We start from the raw sequence: 18,772 nt of genomic DNA, 5'->3' as shown, positions 1-18,772 counted from the left end.
ACTTTATTCAGGCAGCAGAATTTGCATTTCCTTAATGCACAATTCAGAAGCAGGGCGGGGCACATGATAGATAGGGTAAATACAGGTGTCCCTACTCCTGCTTACTACCAATATGTGCCACCGCCCGGCTACTTAGATGCTCCTTTGATTCATCCCAAAACCACACGCTAGCATCGCCTTTCTTCTTACCTTGCACACTGAGCCTGGCTGAACTCACCAGACCTTCTGCGTGGACACTGACTATGCCAGTATCACTCAGCCGGCACTGCTGTATGGTGAGGGTGTGGCACAGCCCAACCCTGGTGGTGGCGAACCGCTCACTGGGCACTATATCTTGGCCATGGTGCTGCCACTTGAGAGCCACGTCATCTGGAGACACCACAGCCTTGAAGGTGGCATCATCCCCCTCCAGCACAGTTAAGTTGTGGAGCTCGGAAATGATTTCCACTGATCTAGGGACTGGGGAAGAAAGTGCTTAAAGTCAGGGGTGGCTAGGCCTGTATTGGGGAGCCCCTGGCTACCCCTGAAGCCTATTGATACACAGTATCTTGTCAGTCCAGTGGGGGTATCCCAGCACCCAGCCCTCATAGCATCTCAGTGGCCCACAATAAAAATGTATGTAGGATTATGGACACAGGTTATTGGAACCAGATCAAGTTGTTCCATGGGAAATAATAAAGGTAGCTGCCTTATATGGAGTCAGACCATTGGTACATCCCATTCAGAACTGTCTACACGGACTGGCAGCAGCTCTCCAGAAATCTGAAAGGCGTCTTTCCCCATCGCAGTCCTATCTGGAGGTGCTGGGGATGGAATGTGGGACATTTGGCATGCAAAACATTGAATGCAAAACCACTGAGCTCAGGCCCTTTCCCCAAAGCACTCACTCTGCACTGTGAGGATGGCGAGGGTGCGGTCATCCTTGCTTTCACACGAGTATTCACCAGCATCCTCAGGCCCTACGTGTCTCAGGGTCAAGGAACGTTCCCGTCCCTCTGCTCGGATCTCCTGGTGTTCATTGGCTTCCAGCTCCTGCCCATCCTTCAGCCAGAGGACATCCCCTTTGGTTTTGCACAGCTCACACCAGAACAACACCGTCTCCCCCTGCAGTGCCAACACATCTGAGAGACCCCGAACAAACTTCACTGGCAGCTCTAAAGAGGGCAAGGAATAGTACCACTGAGGTGAGAAGGCAAAAGGCAGAACACTTGCTGTCTTACATACTGTGAGTGGTGGTGGTTGTCTGGAAACCTGCAGAAAATCCTGATCATGCAGCAACTCAAATCTTTTGCAGAAGCCCAAGACCCACAATTCTTTCTAAATTTCCAACCTTCATGAAAACAAATAAATATTTGAGGACATAATTTTCTGAAGAAACCCAAAAGATTGAGGAACAGCTTTCACTAAGTTCAGAAGGAAAGGCTTCTGAAGTAGCACTCTTCACTCACTCTTAACTCTTCCAAATTGCTGAATAAATAAGGAACTTATGTGAACACATGCAAACATGCATTATTTATGCCAGTCACAGAATTTGAGCACAGGGAACTGGAGTCCCTGCTTTCCAATCTTGGCTACAAAAGGGCTGGACTGTTCCAAGCTCTACACCAAGCCAAAAATGCCAGTTGCTGAACCAAGGAACAGAAAATCTTGTGTAAATATAATATGGCAGATAAGTGATTTTAGTATTTTATGTAGAAAGTACAAGCTGCTTTCATAAAAATGGTGGCAGGGGTTGGAGAAAAAATGAAAATCCTGTATAAATGAAGTTGCCTTATAGTATACAGTACCCACCAGCCACTGAACCCAAAGTGTTTTGACTATACACGATTTTAGCTTTAAGCGCCATCTCCAGAAAGTAACCCCTGTATAAGTTGTGGGTTTACTGCACTGAGTCAGGCCAGCATTGTTTCCTCTGCTTAACAAACCAAAGTCTCCTGCACTAGCTTTCCTAGCCCTCCACCCTAGAATCCCTTTAACTGGAGATGCCAAGGACTGAGTCAAAGAATGCTGGACATGCAAATCCCACGCTCCACCACTGGGCTCGGGCCCCTTCAAAGCAAAGTCAACTCCACAATTGCTAAAGTGCAAACCCAGATTAGGGGGATCAAAGTGGGGATCCAAAGAAGAGACATAAGCATGCAGAAGAGGCCTGTGTGCTAGAGCTTTGGTTGCTACTTTTTGTCATAAACCATGAACTGCCTTGTTGGATCAGAGCAGAGCCCTTCTCACTCCATATTATGTTTTCTACAGCGGCCACACAGATGCCTCTGGAATTATACAAGAGCATCGCAATGGGGATCATCTCACTGTTTGCCCCAAGCACCTGGGAATTAAGTCAATATTGCCTCTATGAATAGAGACAATCTATTTAACTATCACTTCTAGTAGCCACTGATTGTTCCCAGTGTGTGGAGGAAAAAAATACAGGCTATTTCTGAAACTGGCCGGAGGTCTGTCTCTTCTATATCAAGAGGTACCAAACAGATAACACTAAGCAAAGCTTCAACTCCACTTGCAGTTCTCCCCTGCTGACTGCCTCTGTCCTTCACTACCTGAACAACACAGCATAGCTATATAAAAGTGAGCTTTTAGGCTATCATGCTGCAGGGAGAGGCTCACGGTTTTGTGCCTGCCACATCCCCTTGTAAAGAAAGCCGTCAGGTTTGGAATAAGACTAAATTAGCAATTGCTCCAGGCCAGCCTTCTCCAACTTGATATCATCCAGATGTTTCAGACTACATTTCCCATCAACCCCAGACAGCATGGGAATTGTAGTCCAAAACATCTGGAGAACATCAGGCTGGTGAAGGCTGGACTAGCCAGTAAAGGTGCAAGGCTCACTGGGAATAAAAACAGATTCACTGGGAAATAGAGACTTTGGTGAACTAGGCTCCTTTGACCATTGTGTAGAAGGGAGAATTTCAACCCATGTGGCTTATCCCAGTATGGTAGAAGCTGGCACACCTGCCATAATTCTCCCTTTAACAAAATCATTTGATGCAGGCTTCCCTGTGTAGTGGCGTCCAGCTGAGGCTGATGGGAGTTGTAGTCCAAAGCATCTGGAGGCAACTATGTGGGATAAGCTTTAAATTAACAAAACATCCTCACTCCATTTTGAGTCTCACAAGCCATCCTAATGGGACTTGCTTCCTTTTGTTCAGTCCATCCCACAGAGCCCCGAAGTATTGCCAGTCTCATATGGGATTGCCTCCCATGTTCCCCAACACAGACCTCTCACCTTTGACACTCAGCTCAAAGCGCAGTTGGTCATGATGGGAGTGGCATATGTACTCTCCAGCATCTGCTTTGCCCACGTTGCTCAGCAGAAGGCTGTGGACCCGGCCCTCTCTGCGCAGCTGGCACTGGTCGCCCGCCACCAAGGCCCCTCGAGGTCCTTCCCACCTCACCATAGCTGGCTCCTTGGAGACGATGGCAGAGAGCACTGCGCTGCCACCCTCCAGTACCAGCACCTTCTCTGGATGCTCTGGCTTGGGAACAAACAGCACGGGGGCCTCTAGCGGAAGAAGAAGATTAGAGAGGGTAGAAGGTGGTCAAAATGGTCTCCAATATCTGCCCAGCTGAGCCAAGTGGTTCCTTCAAATCCCCACCCTACACCTTGTTCATTGGTGCAGCTAACTCCACTTCTGGTTTTTCTCTTTAGTTGTTCTATGAGTGTCACTTCAACTCTCCCTTGTTACTGGGGAACACAGGAGACTTCCATCAGACCTTGATGTTTGGTCCATGAGTTTCCCCCTTGCCCCACACCCCCACCACGGAGGAAATACCTTTGCAAGGAGAATATTGTAGGTTGATAGTTCACAGGCTGCATGTGGGACCACCCTACAGCTCCTAGCACCAAACACATGCTCCTCCTGCCACAGCACCTTGGGATACCACATACTTTTCCAATCCTCCTCCCACTGCCAATGTTACAGAATGGAACTGCCACAATAGCTGCCACAGGCTTCCAGAAACATAAGGAAGATGGAGGAGGAGGGGGGACTTGGTTCTGGAAGCTTCTCCTTGCTACTGTCGCCCCATCAGGCCTGGAAAGGGAACTGGTGGGTCCATCTTACCTTGCACATATGTTGTGAAATGCACTTCATCGTCCCCAGTGTCACAGGTATAGGTGCCGCTGTCACCTGGCTCAGCTTGCTTGATGGTGAGGCTGCGCACTGCCCCCTCGCTGCTCACCACCAGGCGTGGCCCGGGATAAAGGGGCCGCATGTTTTTCAGCCACCGGACAGAAGCTTTCTCTTGGGAGAGACGGGCAACCAGGGTCATGTTCTCTCCTTCCTGGACTTCCAAAGGCACATGGGCATCGTTCTTGTTCACAATGTGCACAGGGGGTGCTGGTAACAAGAGATAGAAGACCTCCCTCTTAAGCAAGGCAGGGGACATTTTGCTGTCCTGTGAAAACACAGCCAACCCCACTGCAAAGCAGGCAGGCTGGTGAAAGGAGGTGGTCTTGGACTTATGCCAATAAAGGGCAAGAAATTGTCAAGGGTTGCTGTTTTTCTTTTTTTAAGCTGTAGCTCTACAGCTACAGGGGTTGTATTTTACATAAACCCCAACTAACATATTTTCTCCTGGATCATTTATTTTGTGATAGCACTTTAGTACATAATTAAGATTGCCTGGCACAAATTCAGCATTTCTAGACAACAACATATGTGGCTTCCTTCTATTAAGTATTAACATTTTGTTTGCAGAAAAGTTCCTAGACAAAAGAGGTCCAGCCTCTCAAATTATAATAATCAAATACAATAGCATCGCTGGGAAGTGCCATTTGGATTTTCTGCCCCAGGAGTCAAAATTCTTGACATCCACTGTGTATAATTTTCTGTTTGGTGAAAAACAGAATATCATCAGCTTTCATTTTATAAATATACGTAATAAACCAAATTTCTACTTCATTCTTTTTGTGACAGCAAAAACAGACTTGTGAGTACATAGGCTAGGCTTGCCATATGTCAGGAAAATTCCTGACATGTCCTGGTTTTCGGGTGTAAAAATGGCGTCGGGGCTATTTTGCCAAAGCGGCAAAATGTCAGGGAAAACCCGGATGTATGGCAATGTGATGGAAAAAGCAGTGGAAACAGCTCCAAAAGCTTAAGATCACTATTTGGGGGCAGGTTTTCCCCCAAAAGCTCAATAATTTGGGTTTGTTCCCCAAAAAAGCTCAACATTTTTTAGGTCTCAACAACTTTGTGGGTGTCAGGAATTTTGCTTTTTGAAATATGGCAACCCTAACCTAGGCAATGTCAGGGAACACTTAATCCAGAGGGAAACTAAGTAGGACTCAATAGTCAGTAGCAAGACTCCATGGTTGCTCTTTGTCAGGGAACTGACATCAGAGGAAAGGGAGTTGGTAGGGCTCCCAGAGACTGGGAGAGAGTCAGCAGCTAAAGCAGGGACAAGGAGGGGGAGCGAGGGGTCTCTGGAGGAGGATCTCAGTAATGCTGAGAGAGACGCAGCAGCCCAGGCAGGAAACAGCAGGGGAGAGAAAGGGGTGAGAGACACATCCAGCGAAAATAGCGGGGAGGTGTCAGAAGCAACTGCAGGGAGACCCATGCTTCGCCGGAAGCTGCCACGTCGTGAGTCCAGGAGACGCGTTTCCGTTAAGGAACTTCTTTGCTGGAAGCGCTTCCGCAGGCAGCCACTGTCAGACTCTACTAGTGACTAGAGCAGACATGTCTGAGGAGCTCTGTCACACACAGAGGTTTGTGGGGCCGCACAAACTCTGAAGGGGCACAATTTTAAGCACAAGCAGCTAATCATCCCCTGACAGCAGTCTGACAGTCTTTGTACGCTGCCTGTGCAGGAGAAAGCATCATGAGCAACCCAGCCGGAACCGGAGAGGCAGGGGTTGGAGCTGGTCCAAGCTTGGAAGAAAGGTATCAAGCTCTGGAGGTCCAACTTGCGCTGCAGACGGCGAGGCTCGAGGAGAGAAGGGCTCAGGATGCTGACAAAAAGGGGAGAACCACTCAGTTCCCCAGAAAGGTACCAGGATTGGTGCAGAAGTTTGGGGGGGACCCCAAGGATTACCATGCCTTTAGGACCGAGATGCAATATGCCCTGAATGTGCAGTTTGATGAGTTCCCTGATGAGGAATCGCGAGTTGCTTTCGTAATTGGGCATCTTGAGAAGGGGGCGCGGGACTGGGTTCGACCCCTGATGGCAACGCATAACGATATCCTAAAGGACACTATGAAATTCTTTCGTGCAATGGATATCATGTTTTCCAGCGATATTGAGGAAGGGGTGGTGCGCAGACAGCTAATGGCTTGCAAGCAGGGAAGCAGATCTGTCCGTGAGTACTGGACTGAATTTACCATGCTGATTCACAGATTGGGGTGGGATTTATCGGCAGCACCCATTCAGATGCTATTTGAAGAAGGTCTTTCTTCGGCTGTGAAAGACGAGCTGTCCAGGAGCCCCAGGGCGGTGTCTATGGATCAGCTGACCAAATCTGCGCTGACCATTGGAGCGCGCCAGGAGGCAAGAGCCTTGGAGAGGCGGGAAGGGAGAGGGGAACGTTGGAAGGAGTTACGCATTCCAGACATTCCTGAGCCAGCTTTCCCGCCGGCAGAGCCGATGGAAATCGGAACAGCCCGCGCGCGCGCAGTTTCAAAGCCCAGTGAGGGGGCGAAGAAGGAGGGAAAGGGAGCCCGGAAATGCTATCTCTGCCAACAGCCAGGCCACTTTGCCAGAGTCTGCCCCCAGAGGAAGGAATGGCAAGGGATGGTGGGAGCAGTTGAGGGGGGAGAGCAGGGAGAAACGGAGCAGGTAAAAGCCAACGCCTGGTTGCCAACGTCAGGGCACTGCAGCCAGGCCAAAGAGCAGTGAAAGTGCCCGTGCCAGAAGCTCCTCGACCTGCTCTAGTGATTGAAGTGTCGCTAGAGCTGCAAAATGGACACCCCCTAAAAATAAAGGCGCTGTTGGACTCAGGCAGCTCCTGCAATTTTATGAGCAAGGAGTTTGCTGCTGAACATCAGATACAGACTATCCCTTTAAGCAACCCCCTGCAGGTGACCACGATCGATGGCAGGGAACTGTTGGGAGGAGGAGTTAGCTTGCAGACCGTCCCAATGATAATGAGGGTGGCAAGGCACACAGAACTGATAGCGTTTAATGTGGCCACCTTGGGAGGCGCTCCCATTATTTTGGGAATGAGCTGGCTAGCCTTACATGATCCGCTGGTGGGCTGGCATCAAAGAGTGGTTTCCTTCGGTTCAGCACATTGCTTAGAACACTGCAGGGGGGAAAAGGGGTCAGCAGGGGCCCAAGCCACCCTGGCAGGGACTGAAGTAATGGGGAAGGGGAAGGTGCCACCACAGTATGCTGATCTCAGCGACGTGTTCAGCGAGAAGGAAGCTGACCAACTACCCCCGCATAGGCCCTTTGATTGCCAGATCAATTTACTCCCTGGAGCACAGCTTCCTGTAGGCAAGTTGTATGCCATGTCAGACAGGGAAATGCAGGAGTTGCGAGCGTTCATTGACAAGAACCTGAAGAGAGGCTTCATCAGAGAGTCCAAGGCAGCGGGGGGTAGCCCAGTGTTTTTTGTGGATAAAAAAAACACGGACAAGCCGAGGCTGGTATGTGACTTTCGGCGGTTAAATGCAGTGACAGAGCCGGCGGCTTTTCCTATGCCCAGGATTGATGATATTTTGACCAGGGTGCGAAAAGGAAAGATTTTTACAAAGCTGGACCTAAGGGGGGCGTACAACCTGATACGTATAAGGAAAGGGGATGAATGGAAGACCACCATGTTCACCCCTTTGGGGGCATTTGAATACCTCGTTATGCCTTTTGGATTACAAACAGGCTCCGCGTGTTTTCAAGCCTTCATGAACCACGTACTGGGGCCTTTGCTCTACAAGAATTGCGTGGCCTTCTTAGATGACGTGTTGGTGTATTCGGAGAATGAGGAGCAACATGTGAGAGACGTCAGAGAAGTGTTGAGCAGGCTGCAAGCCAACAGACTGTGGGTGAAACTGGAGAAGTGTCAGTTTCATACCAAGGAGGTGGAATTCCTGGGGTACCGCTTGTCAGACAAGGGGTTGGCCATGGACCCCGGCAAGGTTCAAGCGGTGCTGGAATGGAAAACACCCAAGACCAAGAAGGATGTGCAGAAGTTCCTAGGGTTTGGAAACTTTTATCGTAAGTTCATCCGAAACTTCGCCCACCTGACGGCGCCCATCACGGACTGTCTCAGCAGTAAAAAGAAGTTTGTTTGGACGGGGGAGGCGGAGCGAGCGTTTGAGGAACTGAAAAGGGCCTTCGCCTCTGATGAACAACTTCTACATGTGGATTTACAAAAAAAGCTGAGGGTCGAAACAGACGCTTCTGACAGAGCCATAGGGGCGGTGCTTCTTCTGCAGCCGGGGAAGGAGGGGTCAGAGTGGCGACCGTGTGCCTTCTTTTCGCGAAAGCTGAACAAATCTGAGAGGAACTACACGGTGTACGACCGGGAACTTCTTGCGATTCATGAGGCCTTCCGGAGATGGAGGCACCTGCTAATTGGTGCACAACAGAAGGTGCAAGTGTGCACGGACCATAAGAATCTAGAGTATTGGAGAACTGCGCGAGTGCTCAACCAACGGCAGTTGAGATGGGCCCAGGAGTTCTCCAAATTTAACTTTGAGATTTGTTACGTACCAGGCCCGGAGAACGTTAGGGCGGACGCTCTCTCACGCAAACCTGAATATTTGGAGGGAGAGGGTGCACCCGAAGAGACCCATGTCATTCCCGAGGACCGCTGGGTGTGTGGGGCGGCATTGGTGGGGCAAAGGGAACTGGTAGAGGGAACGGTGCAGGATGAATACGCCCAGGACAAACTCAGGGGTCTCAGGAGGGAGGGAGACAAACCCGGGGGTTTTGAGGAGAGAAACGGGGCGTTGTACTACAAGGGAGCGTTATACATACCTGAAGGGGAATTGAGGGAAAAGGTACTCAAGCAACTGCACGATAGCCCCACAGCAGGGCATTTTGGGCAACACAAAACCATGTGGCTGGTTACCAGGGAATTCTGGTGGCCCAAGGTCAGGGAAGATGTGCGGGAATATGTGAGAGGGTGTGACCAATGCCAACGAGCCAAGGGGGAGAGGCGGGCACCGGCAGGTTTATTAGAACCACTACCCACGCCGGAAAGGCCATGGGAGGCAGTGGCAATAGATTTCATGACTGATCTGCCCAGGTCCAAAGGGAAAACAGCCATCATGGTTGTGGTAGACCTGTTAACCAAGATGGCCCACTTTATAGCCTGCTCACATGCGGTCACAGCGGAAGAAACCGCTAAATTGTTTGTGGAAAATGTGTTTAGGCTGCATGGCGCCCCCTTGAGGGTGGTTTCTGACCGAGGGAAACAATTTACTTCCAGGTTCTGGAGGAAGCTCATGAGCTTATTGCATGTAGAGGTGAATTTCTCTACTGCCCGTCATCCAGAAACCAACGGGCAGGCGGAAAGAGCTAATGGTGTCCTCCAGCAATATTTGAGGTGTTATGTGAATGACAGAGAGAATGATTGGGTGGAGAAGCTGGCGTTGGCAGAATTTGCCTACAACAATGCAGAGAACGTGTCCACGGGGATGAGCCCTTTTTTGGCTAATCACGGGTGTCATCCCCGAGCCTTCCCAGGGGGGGAAGGGGAGAACTGGAGCGTTCCAGCCGCAGAACAGTTCGTTGAAGAAATGGAAGCGATCCATCGCCAGCTCCAACTTAATTTAAACAGGGCGAAGGAGGAATATAAGAGGCAGGCAGACAAAACCAGAAGGGAAGGGGAAAGCATTAGGGTGGGGGACCAGGTGTGGCTGTCCACCCAAGGGTTACCATTCAAAGGAGGTTGTAAGAAGTTAAGACCCAAAAGGCTGGGCCCATTTGAAGTCACGCAACAGGTCAACCCAGTGGCTTTCAGACTCCGGTTACCGAACCACATGAAGTTGCACCCAGTGTTCCACAGGTCGTTGCTGTCACCGTATATAGGGGACAGAGAGGGGAGGGTCAATAGGGGACCAGCTATGGAGGAAAAAGAACACAGCTACCATGTAGCGGAGATTCTCGATTCCAGGTGGAAGGGAGAGCAAGTAGAGTATTTGGTAATGTGGGAAGGGGAGCCGGAGTCGGAAAACACCTGAGTCAGGGCAGAGGATGTAGATGACGAGGTTTTGATTGAAACTTTTCATCAGAGATTCCCTCGTAAACCCCAGCCAGTGGCGAGGTTCCGGAGGGAATACTTCGCCACCACCGACGAAGAAGAAGAGTTGGAGGGGTTCTCTGATTCCGAGGTGGAGGAGGATTCAGCGAGTCGGAACGAAGACCGATGGAGGGAAATGTTCGAGACGTCTGAAGATGAAGAGGATTCTTTTCGGGGTTTCAGCTCCTCACCGCCCAGAGGAGAGAGTAGGGGCGGGGGAGAAGGGGGCCCTGGAGGGGAGGTGGATGTCAGGGAACTGACATCAGAGGAAAGGGAGTTGGTAGGGCTCCCAGAGACTGGGAGAGAGTCAGCAGCTAAAGCAGGGACAAGGAGGGGGAGCGAGGGGTCTCTGGAGGAGGATCTCAGTAATGCTGAGAGAGACGCAGCAGCCCAGGCAGGAAACAGCAGGGGAGAGAAAGGGGTGAGAGACACATCCAGCGAAAATAGCGGGGAGGTGTCAGAAGCAACTGCAGGGAGACCCATGCTTCGCCGGAAGCTGCCACGTCGTGAGTCCAGGAGACGCGTTTCCGTTAAGGAACTTCTTTGCTGGAAGCGCTTCCGCAGGCAGCCACTGTCAGACTCTACTAGTGACTAGAGCAGACATGTCTGAGGAGCTCTGTCACACACAGAGGTTTGTGGGGCCGCACAAACTCTGAAGGGGCACAATTTTAAGCACAAGCAGCTAATCATCCCCTGACACTCTTGTTGCTCCCACCCCTTCTTACTCATACCCATTTCAGGAAATAAAATAAATCAGGTAGGGCAAGTGCATGTCAGCAAACTTGGTTCGTTTATATGTGGTAGCAAAATTTCACTGCTTTTGCTGAGCATTTGTATGTTCAAAGTCCTGAACTGCCCTGGCAGCGGGTGCCACAATGAATGGAGCTGAGTGTTTGCCTCAAGACAAAATCCACAGCCACTCCAGAAATGTGTCCTGTTGCCCCCAGCACTTGTTTTTGCTCTTTGGCTTCCTCTTCTCCCACAAAGGCACGGTGCCCAGTCCCAGATGCTGGAAAGGCCACTGCTCCTTCCTGCTGGCACCCTACCTTCTGGGCAGAGGCCACTGGGATTACTTCCCTTCCTCTCCTCAAAGCACCTGTCCTGGTGGGGGCAGCCCTTGCCAACTCCCTCTCCTCACACTTAAGAAAAGAAAAACAACCTCCAGTCAATAAGGCCTCCCTTGCTTTCAAGGAGGGCAGCATTTGTTGGCAGAAGGTGCAGAAGTAGTGGCGCCTGAGAATCGGCCAAAGTTAAATTTAACCCCCTCACTGGCAGAGTGCAGATAGAGAAGCAGCCTGAACCCTTCACTTGTCACCTGCCGCGTTCCATTACGAAGTTCCTCGGAGCCTGAAGGTGGGAGCACAACTCCAGCTCTCTGTACTAACCCCCCAAATGCTATCCATGAAGCAGGGTTCACCATTGTGGCACCCAAGGGCATGCATGCACCCCCAGAGGCCTTCCCTGGTGCTCACAGGGTCCCCTCCTGTTGAATTTAGGCTTGAAAGAAGCATTCTTTGTAGCCAGTAGAATAGGTTATGGTGTGTGCTTGGCTGTGGGTGGGTGTGTATGGTGCCTACAACATGCCCATGGATCCAGAGAGGTTGGCAACCCCTGCCACAAAGCAATGAAACCAGCCAAGGCTGGCCCAACCACTGGGCAGAGTGAGGCAACTGAAGCAGCAGATTTGGGGTGTCATGAGAGGGCAGCAATTTGTTAGCTTGCTTTTTGACTACTTCTGGTCCAAGCAATTGCACGACACCAGCTCCTGAGTTCTCCATCCAGTGAAGAAGGAATGGGATAAGCAACATTTCTGAGCTGCCCAGCTCTCTGTACCCCCGACTTTCAACCCCAGTCATGGCTTGCCAGTTTTCTCACTTTTTCTGACGAGACCTCACCTGCCACTTTAACTGTGGACTCCATTCGGTCAGTGCCTGCATCACACACATAGGAGCCTGAGTCTCCCGGCTTGGCTCCAAGGATGGTGAGTTGCCGTTGTCTCCCATGGGCTTCAATGCGCACACGCTTGCTGGGTACCAGCTCCTCCCCATTCCGCAGCCAGCGCACAGCAGCACTAGGCGAAGACACCTTGCAAGCCAATACCAGAGCCTCTCCGGACACCAGCGAGTGGTGCTCTGGAACCCCTGTGTTTCCCACAATGGAGATGGGAGGTTCTTAGGAAACAGAGAAAGAGACAAGGTGTCACAGTGTAGGGCACAGACAGGGCCTGCAGGTCTAGAGAAAGGAAGGCACACACAACCATCTGCCATCCAGTAGTCATAAAGAACCCCCAGAAGGTGAACACAAGCGCCAACACAGATAAGATGGAGCAGAGGGGGCACAAAGGAATACCACACAAAAAGGTGGGGAACATTGTGCTTTTCTGACCCAACAAAGGATGAGGCAGCAAATTTCAACCCTATCTCACTTCCTTTCCACCATGAAGCAGGCCCAGGTTTGGGGGAGGGGAAAACTAGAGATTCCTTTAAATGGGGAGAGCCTTAAAAGCTCAGTGTATTCACATGAGACTGATTTCAGAGGACACATGAAGGACTGATAGGCAGTTTGCTATGAAACATCAAACACCAGCGCATTAGAGCTCATACACTGTAGTGTTCTCACTGCCCACAACTTGCAGCCCTCTCAGTGTCTGGTGAGGCCTGTCAGGCTGTCCACAGATGGAGTGATTTGCTTGGGTCTCTTTCCTGGGTGGGCAGCTGTAACAACACAAGAGGAGTCCTGCTGGGTCACACCAAAGACTTCTCTAGTGCAGCATTCTGCTCTCACAATGGTCAGCCAGATGCCCAAGCAAAACACGGGTTCAATCGCCCTCTTCCCACTTGTGATCCCCAGAAACTGGCATTCAGAAGCAGACCGTATGGAATACACTGGAGGTAATATACAGTGATCAGGATTAGCAGCCACCAGTAGCTTTATGACCTGCTCCAGGTCACTTCCAGGCAACCTGCTTATAGAGCATGTTTGCACCAAGTCTGCGGGGAGGTTGTTTATTAAGTATTCATTCTCATTCCTGGGGAGATTATACAATTCTGCATCAAACAGTTGTTATCTCACCTTTTCCAGTGAATTTCCCCATCACTTTCCTTATCACAAAAGGTCCAGTTTTGGGGGAAAGTGCGTTTGTTGCAGGGCAGCACCAAATCAACTTACTTTGCATAAAAAAACTGACAGTTTGGAAGTGCCCCTGACCCCAGAACAGAACTCAATCTGCCAGGGACTTGTCCTTTGTACTTTTCTGCCACAGCTACTATCTGTTCACAGGCACCTTCTAAGTTTCCACATTAAGTGGTTAAAACCCATCTCTTTAAAAAAAAATGATTTTACTATATGATTTTATATTGTAAAACTCTGTGATCTATTTCTATGATACAGCGGTATCTAAATATTTTTATATATAGCAATATATAAATATGTTCTCAACAGCAGTTGGAGATGAGGTGCTAGTATTCTCCAAAACCACCAGCATTCTTGAAAATAAGCAAATAGATATGCATTTGCTTGGTTTTTGTAAGTAATTCATGTAGAATACAGCTTTTTTGGTCCTGAAAGTTGATTGTTGTTAGACTGCTGGGTTTTTTTTAAAGCACCAAGTATCCACAACCCTCATTATTACTGCAAACATCAATAAGAACAAGTTTTAACTCATAAAATAACCATGGATGATGGGAGATTATTTGTTGCAGAGATTCCACTTAACAGGTGCTTTGAATGATAAATGTTACAAGATGTTATATCAGTGGCATTTCATATAGAAGCTGGAGATGCAACTATGAAGGCAAGCTAATTACATGCATGTTGGTGTCAAGGAGAAGAAACTGAATGCTATTGGCATAAAGAAGCCGAAGCAATAAATTACAGGATATGAATTTCCCACTCTTTCTTTTCCTAACATTATGAGGATCCCTCCGAGATTCTATTCAAGAGACACTGAGAATTTGTGGGTAACATTACAATAGCAGCCAGAACTGTAGTTGATGGAAACACGAAACAAAAGGTAATGACTGTGAATAAGTTGACCTTTTGCAAATGTACGTGGGAGGACAAATTCCCATCGAAACCTTTTTCTCCCTTACTGAATTTAGATTACTGAAATAATATTGAAGCAATCTGTACGCTGGAACATGATGCTCTTTCTGCTGTGAGACTGCATTCTTGCCTTGAAAAAAATTACCAGTATTTTTATTTTTTTTAAGGTTCTCAAAAGCGGCCCCTCTCCTTCCAGGCCCAGACCTTACCCTCTACTGTGACGTAGAAGATGAGGCTGTCATCACCACTGTCACACAGATACTCTCCTACATCACAGCGCTCGGCTCCCAGAATCACCAGCGAATGGCACGCGCCATCCTGCTCCAGACGCACACGGTCTGTGTCCTGCAGCTTCTCTCCGTCCTTGTACCACTTCACCTCTCCTTTAGGGCAAGACAGCGTCACAGACAGGGTCAGGTCCTCCGAGGTCAGGCAGTGGTGCTGAGTCTGCAGTTCATCACGCCCCACAATCCGCACTGGGGGGTCTGCCAGCATAAACAAAGGTTCTGTTAACTTTCCACTGCTTCTCAATCCAGTAAACATTTTCATAGCGCTCTTACTGTGCAAAGCATTCTGCAATCCATATTGTGTTCATCCTAACAACAGCCTCCCTACCCAAGAGACTATTTTTTCCCTGGTTGTACATAAAATGCACCCTAAGCACTGTGTTGTTTAAGAGAACTGGAATGAAATGAAGTATATCATTTGGGGCACCTAAATTCCATGGGTTTAATCAATGTTATATCATTCTGAGGCTATGGGTCCATTTGACTTGGTGCTTAGGGTCAGTCCCAGCGATTTCAGTTAAGCACCAAGAAGGCTTGCTCACAACAGCGTCAGGGAGCGAAGAGTCCTGGGCACAGCAAAGAATATAACAACGATTACTTCCATTTTCTATACAAAAAATGTGTCAGTATACTGTTTTGGGCATTTTGAGCCAACGGGCAGGTTTACAATGTTAAAGGAGATTAAGATCAATTGAAATAAACTGGGCATAGGAGTTTACGTGCAAGTGATATGGAGGGCACTGCCATTTTCACATGTCAAGTTTAAATTGACTTTGAGCCGCCTGTCTCAAACTAGCTATGCTATATCCAATCACTGCTCATGCAGAAGAAAAGTGGAGGAGAGGCACTGGTCAATGCAAATGACGTGAGCATCTGGGACACTGTAGGCTTTATATGCCCAACTGAAGCAACACGTGAAAACATATCCTATGCTCCTCTTACAGAAGCCTCCCAGGGGTCTCTCATGCAAGAGGCTGACCATGTCTACACATACACCTTCAGCAACATCACGTACGTGTGTGTGTGTGTTTTGGGGGGCACTTAAGATGCCCAATTGCCTTGGAATTTTGCTCCTTTTGTTTCCTTGCCTTCATAACAAATACTTTTTGGCTTGTGAGACAAATTCCCATATCAAATGTGCATCAGGGCGTAAGTTTTCCTTAGCTGTGTGTAACCAGCACGCTTCTCACGGGCCATGCAATCTTTCTCCATCTCAAGTTTATTAATTGATGGAGTTTTCCTTTGGGGCTGCTTGCTTGCTTCTTTACTTACTCTCTCCCCCCACCAAAAAAAAGTCAAAGAACATCCTGTCTCCTGGCCTCCGTCCCGTCATTTGGATATGAGTTCTGAGAAATTGTCTGATAATCACTTACGTGCTGATTCTACTGAAAACAAATCCACTGCCAAGACTACACGCCACTGCCACAAATGCAGTGCCACCTAGAGGCCAAAACTACAAAGCACAGCAGACATTTCCCCCCACTCAAGACTCCTTTTGTTCTCATCAGCACACCGGGTTGTGTACACACTCCCATTGACTCTGCATGCAGGGCACACCCACCACTGGTTTGGGAAGCTGTGTACACATGACATTAGCCACAATCCACATCTATCCTGCAGTTTCTTGAGAAATACTGAGTTTTGATGTGTTTTACCCCAAACGAGCTTCAATATGATTTGGAAACATAAGTCATCTTAAGACTTCCGCGCCCCCTCTCTGCCCACTGGCATGGACAGACAGCAGGCAACCTGGAAACACATCCAGCTGTAATGATGTGTATGACACTATGCAAATATGATTTGAAATGCAGCAGGGAGGAGACCTTGCTGCATTTTAACCAGTAATGTGTACGCAGCCCAGCTCACTTTTAAGTTCTTTGCCAGAAGGGTGGTCCAATCCAAGTAATGTTTAAAAAAACCAAACCCTGAGAAGGGAAAGCAGCAGGAGGGGCGGGCGGGGGTCTTGACGTTGCCCATCAACAGTGAACACCTGAACAAAAGACTGAGCAGGCTCATAGTCACCCTGTGGAACTCCCTCCCATCAGATGTCAAGGAGATAAATAACTATACAACTTTTAGAAGACATCTGAAGGCAGCCCTTTATAGGGAAGGTTTTTTATGTTTGGTGTTTTATTATGCTTTTATTTATTGGAAGCTGCCTAGAGTGGCTGGGGCAACTCAGTCAGGTGGGCAGGATACAAATAATAAAATTATCATCATCATCATCACATGCAAATCTGTGCCCTCTTTTAGGGGGGCCCTCTGCTAACACCACTGTTAACTACTCCAGCCTCTATGGTGGCTGAAAGCATTCCTGTGACTAAGCATTTCCATGGGTTTCTGCTCAAAACATACAGGATGTCAAAAAAATGTGTTGCAGCTCAATTCTTCATTTTCCTATGTGGAATTGGCATTCCCCTGCCATCCCCAATACTGTAACTATAAAGTCCAGTTTGGAGAACTGGCTGTGACAAACCAATAATAAGGGAAAGACACTTTCTTTATGATTGGCAGGAGAGAACAGAGAAACCCTTGTGCCAAAAAACGACAACTGTCCCTCTATACTCCTGGGACCAGAAGTACCATTTAATTAGGTACTTCCTGTTTGCAAGCTACTGTTGCTTATTGGTGTGATGTGGGGTGGAAAACATTTTTGGCACCAAGAAGCTAGGGGGTTCTATCCGAGGAGAAAATGACCCCTGAATCCATGCTATTCATTATTGTCTTGCATTAACCCACCTTAATCGTGCCAGATGCACTCATAAAAAGTTTTCATTTTACAAAGCTGGCAACAGTCCTATTAAGAATACCCTTCTCTAAGCAAAGCAGCAAGGTGATGGGATCCAGTTTTCAATCTCAAGGAAGTGCAGAATGAATACTGTTCATCTCCTTCACATTATGAACCTCTACTTCACTGGTAAATCATAAAGACACCCCCCACCCACCACCCCACAAGAACATCATACACTCCTACTACTCCTACTAAGCAGCTGCTACCTATCTAATAAAATTTCAGAGTAATCGAGTCTTAGGGGTTGGACAAGACCAAAAGTCTTCTTCAGCTTCTCCTCTGTGGCTGAAATGAATCTACAGCACATAGCAACATCTTCCCCTGCAGTTTTAACCTTTCACATAACTAAGACTAAGAGAGTGCATCACAATCAGAGAACAAGTCTCACACCAAAAGATAACTGCATGTAAAGAGTAGCTCAATATGCCTGCCATTCCACTGCTATAGGCATACAACCTCTATTGGTAAAATACTGTGGCAATCCTTAAAACCAGCCAGTTAAAGCAAAAGAAATGGTCCACTCAGGAACAGCAATAGATCTGAACTGATATCAGGAAGAAGCAGGGTTTCAAATCCCCTCCCAACCCAACACAGCAGTTCTTTGGACTGGGTAGGAGAAACCTTGGTATGTGGGCCATATTAGAACCCTCCTATCTACAATGTTCCAGGGAACCAGATAGCATTTTTATTCAGTTCAGCTACATTTTTATGGGTTGTCCATTTAAAAAATTGAGTTCTAGGGCATTTATTTTGGCAAGCGAGCCTATCAAGGAAAAATAAGTTTCTTCTATCCATCGAAGTGATCTCACCACTGCTCTGCACATGCTTTAAATACCGTAAGCTGATGGTGATGGTGGAGAAAGAGGGGATCTTGTGTACACGAGGAAGAATATTTTCAAATCAATATGTATGAGATGGAACACATTGTTTCTGTGCACAGAACTCCATGAACTGACATTTGTGGTTTTGGGTCTTCGGCATTGAGTGTGAAGCCAACTTCAAACCCCAAGTCTCCCAAGCTTAAATCCTCACCTCGCCACACACAACACGCATGTCTCCAGTTGTGGCCATCTCTGGAGCCTCAGAGAAAGAAAAGGGCAGCACAAGTCACTTTTGTGCCAGGTGTAGGAAATGCAAATGGTGCTCCCCATAGTAACGGAAGGGGGGGACCCATATCCCTGAAGAAGGGGAGCCTTTTTGCTGGTGGTGCTCCAGCTTTGAAACTCCTACATTGTATTTTATATTTTGGCTCCAGGTTCAGATGTACTTCTTATTTGCCCTGGCTTTTTAAATGTACTGTATTATTATTTCCTGTATAGCTGGCTGCATGGGTTTTGGTTTGTTCGTTTTGATCTTGCACGTAACAAATAACTGGTGATTAGCAATAACCCAAAATCTGCTATTAATGATAGGGCTGCATTTGTAGTACATGGAGTGCTTACGAACTCATGC

The 18,772-nt window shown here is 48.3% G+C and overlaps 1 protein-coding gene across 8 annotated transcripts in view; it reads right to left on the bottom strand.

Moving 5' to 3' along the window:
• Positions 1-18,772, bottom strand: part of OBSL1 (obscurin like cytoskeletal adaptor 1) — a 185,314-nt gene that overhangs the window by 131,373 nt on the left and 35,169 nt on the right. For all 8 annotated transcript variants that reach the window (XR_014223231.1, XR_014223232.1, XR_014223233.1 and 5 more), the window contains 6 exons: positions 14,452-14,727; positions 12,094-12,369; positions 4,077-4,352; positions 3,239-3,514; positions 888-1,154; positions 190-459 (listed from right to left, as the gene is read on the bottom strand). Coding sequence is in view for 2 of the 8 variants with exons in the window: in XM_082237223.1 (XP_082093349.1) it covers positions 190-459; positions 888-1,154; positions 3,239-3,514; positions 4,077-4,352; positions 12,094-12,369; positions 14,452-14,727 (1,641 nt within the window). In the remaining 6 variants the exon portion in view is untranslated. The remainder of the gene's footprint in view (positions 1-189; positions 460-887; positions 1,155-3,238; positions 3,515-4,076; positions 4,353-12,093; positions 12,370-14,451; positions 14,728-18,772) is intronic.

The sequence above is a fragment of the Podarcis vaucheri genome (assembly GCF_965113315.1).
Source record: "Podarcis vaucheri genome assembly, chromosome: 1".
Taxonomy (NCBI): Eukaryota; Metazoa; Chordata; class Lepidosauria; order Squamata; family Lacertidae; genus Podarcis; species Podarcis vaucheri.
Note: the sequence above shows the minus strand (reverse complement) of the source record. Positions and strands in the feature narration are given on the sequence as shown.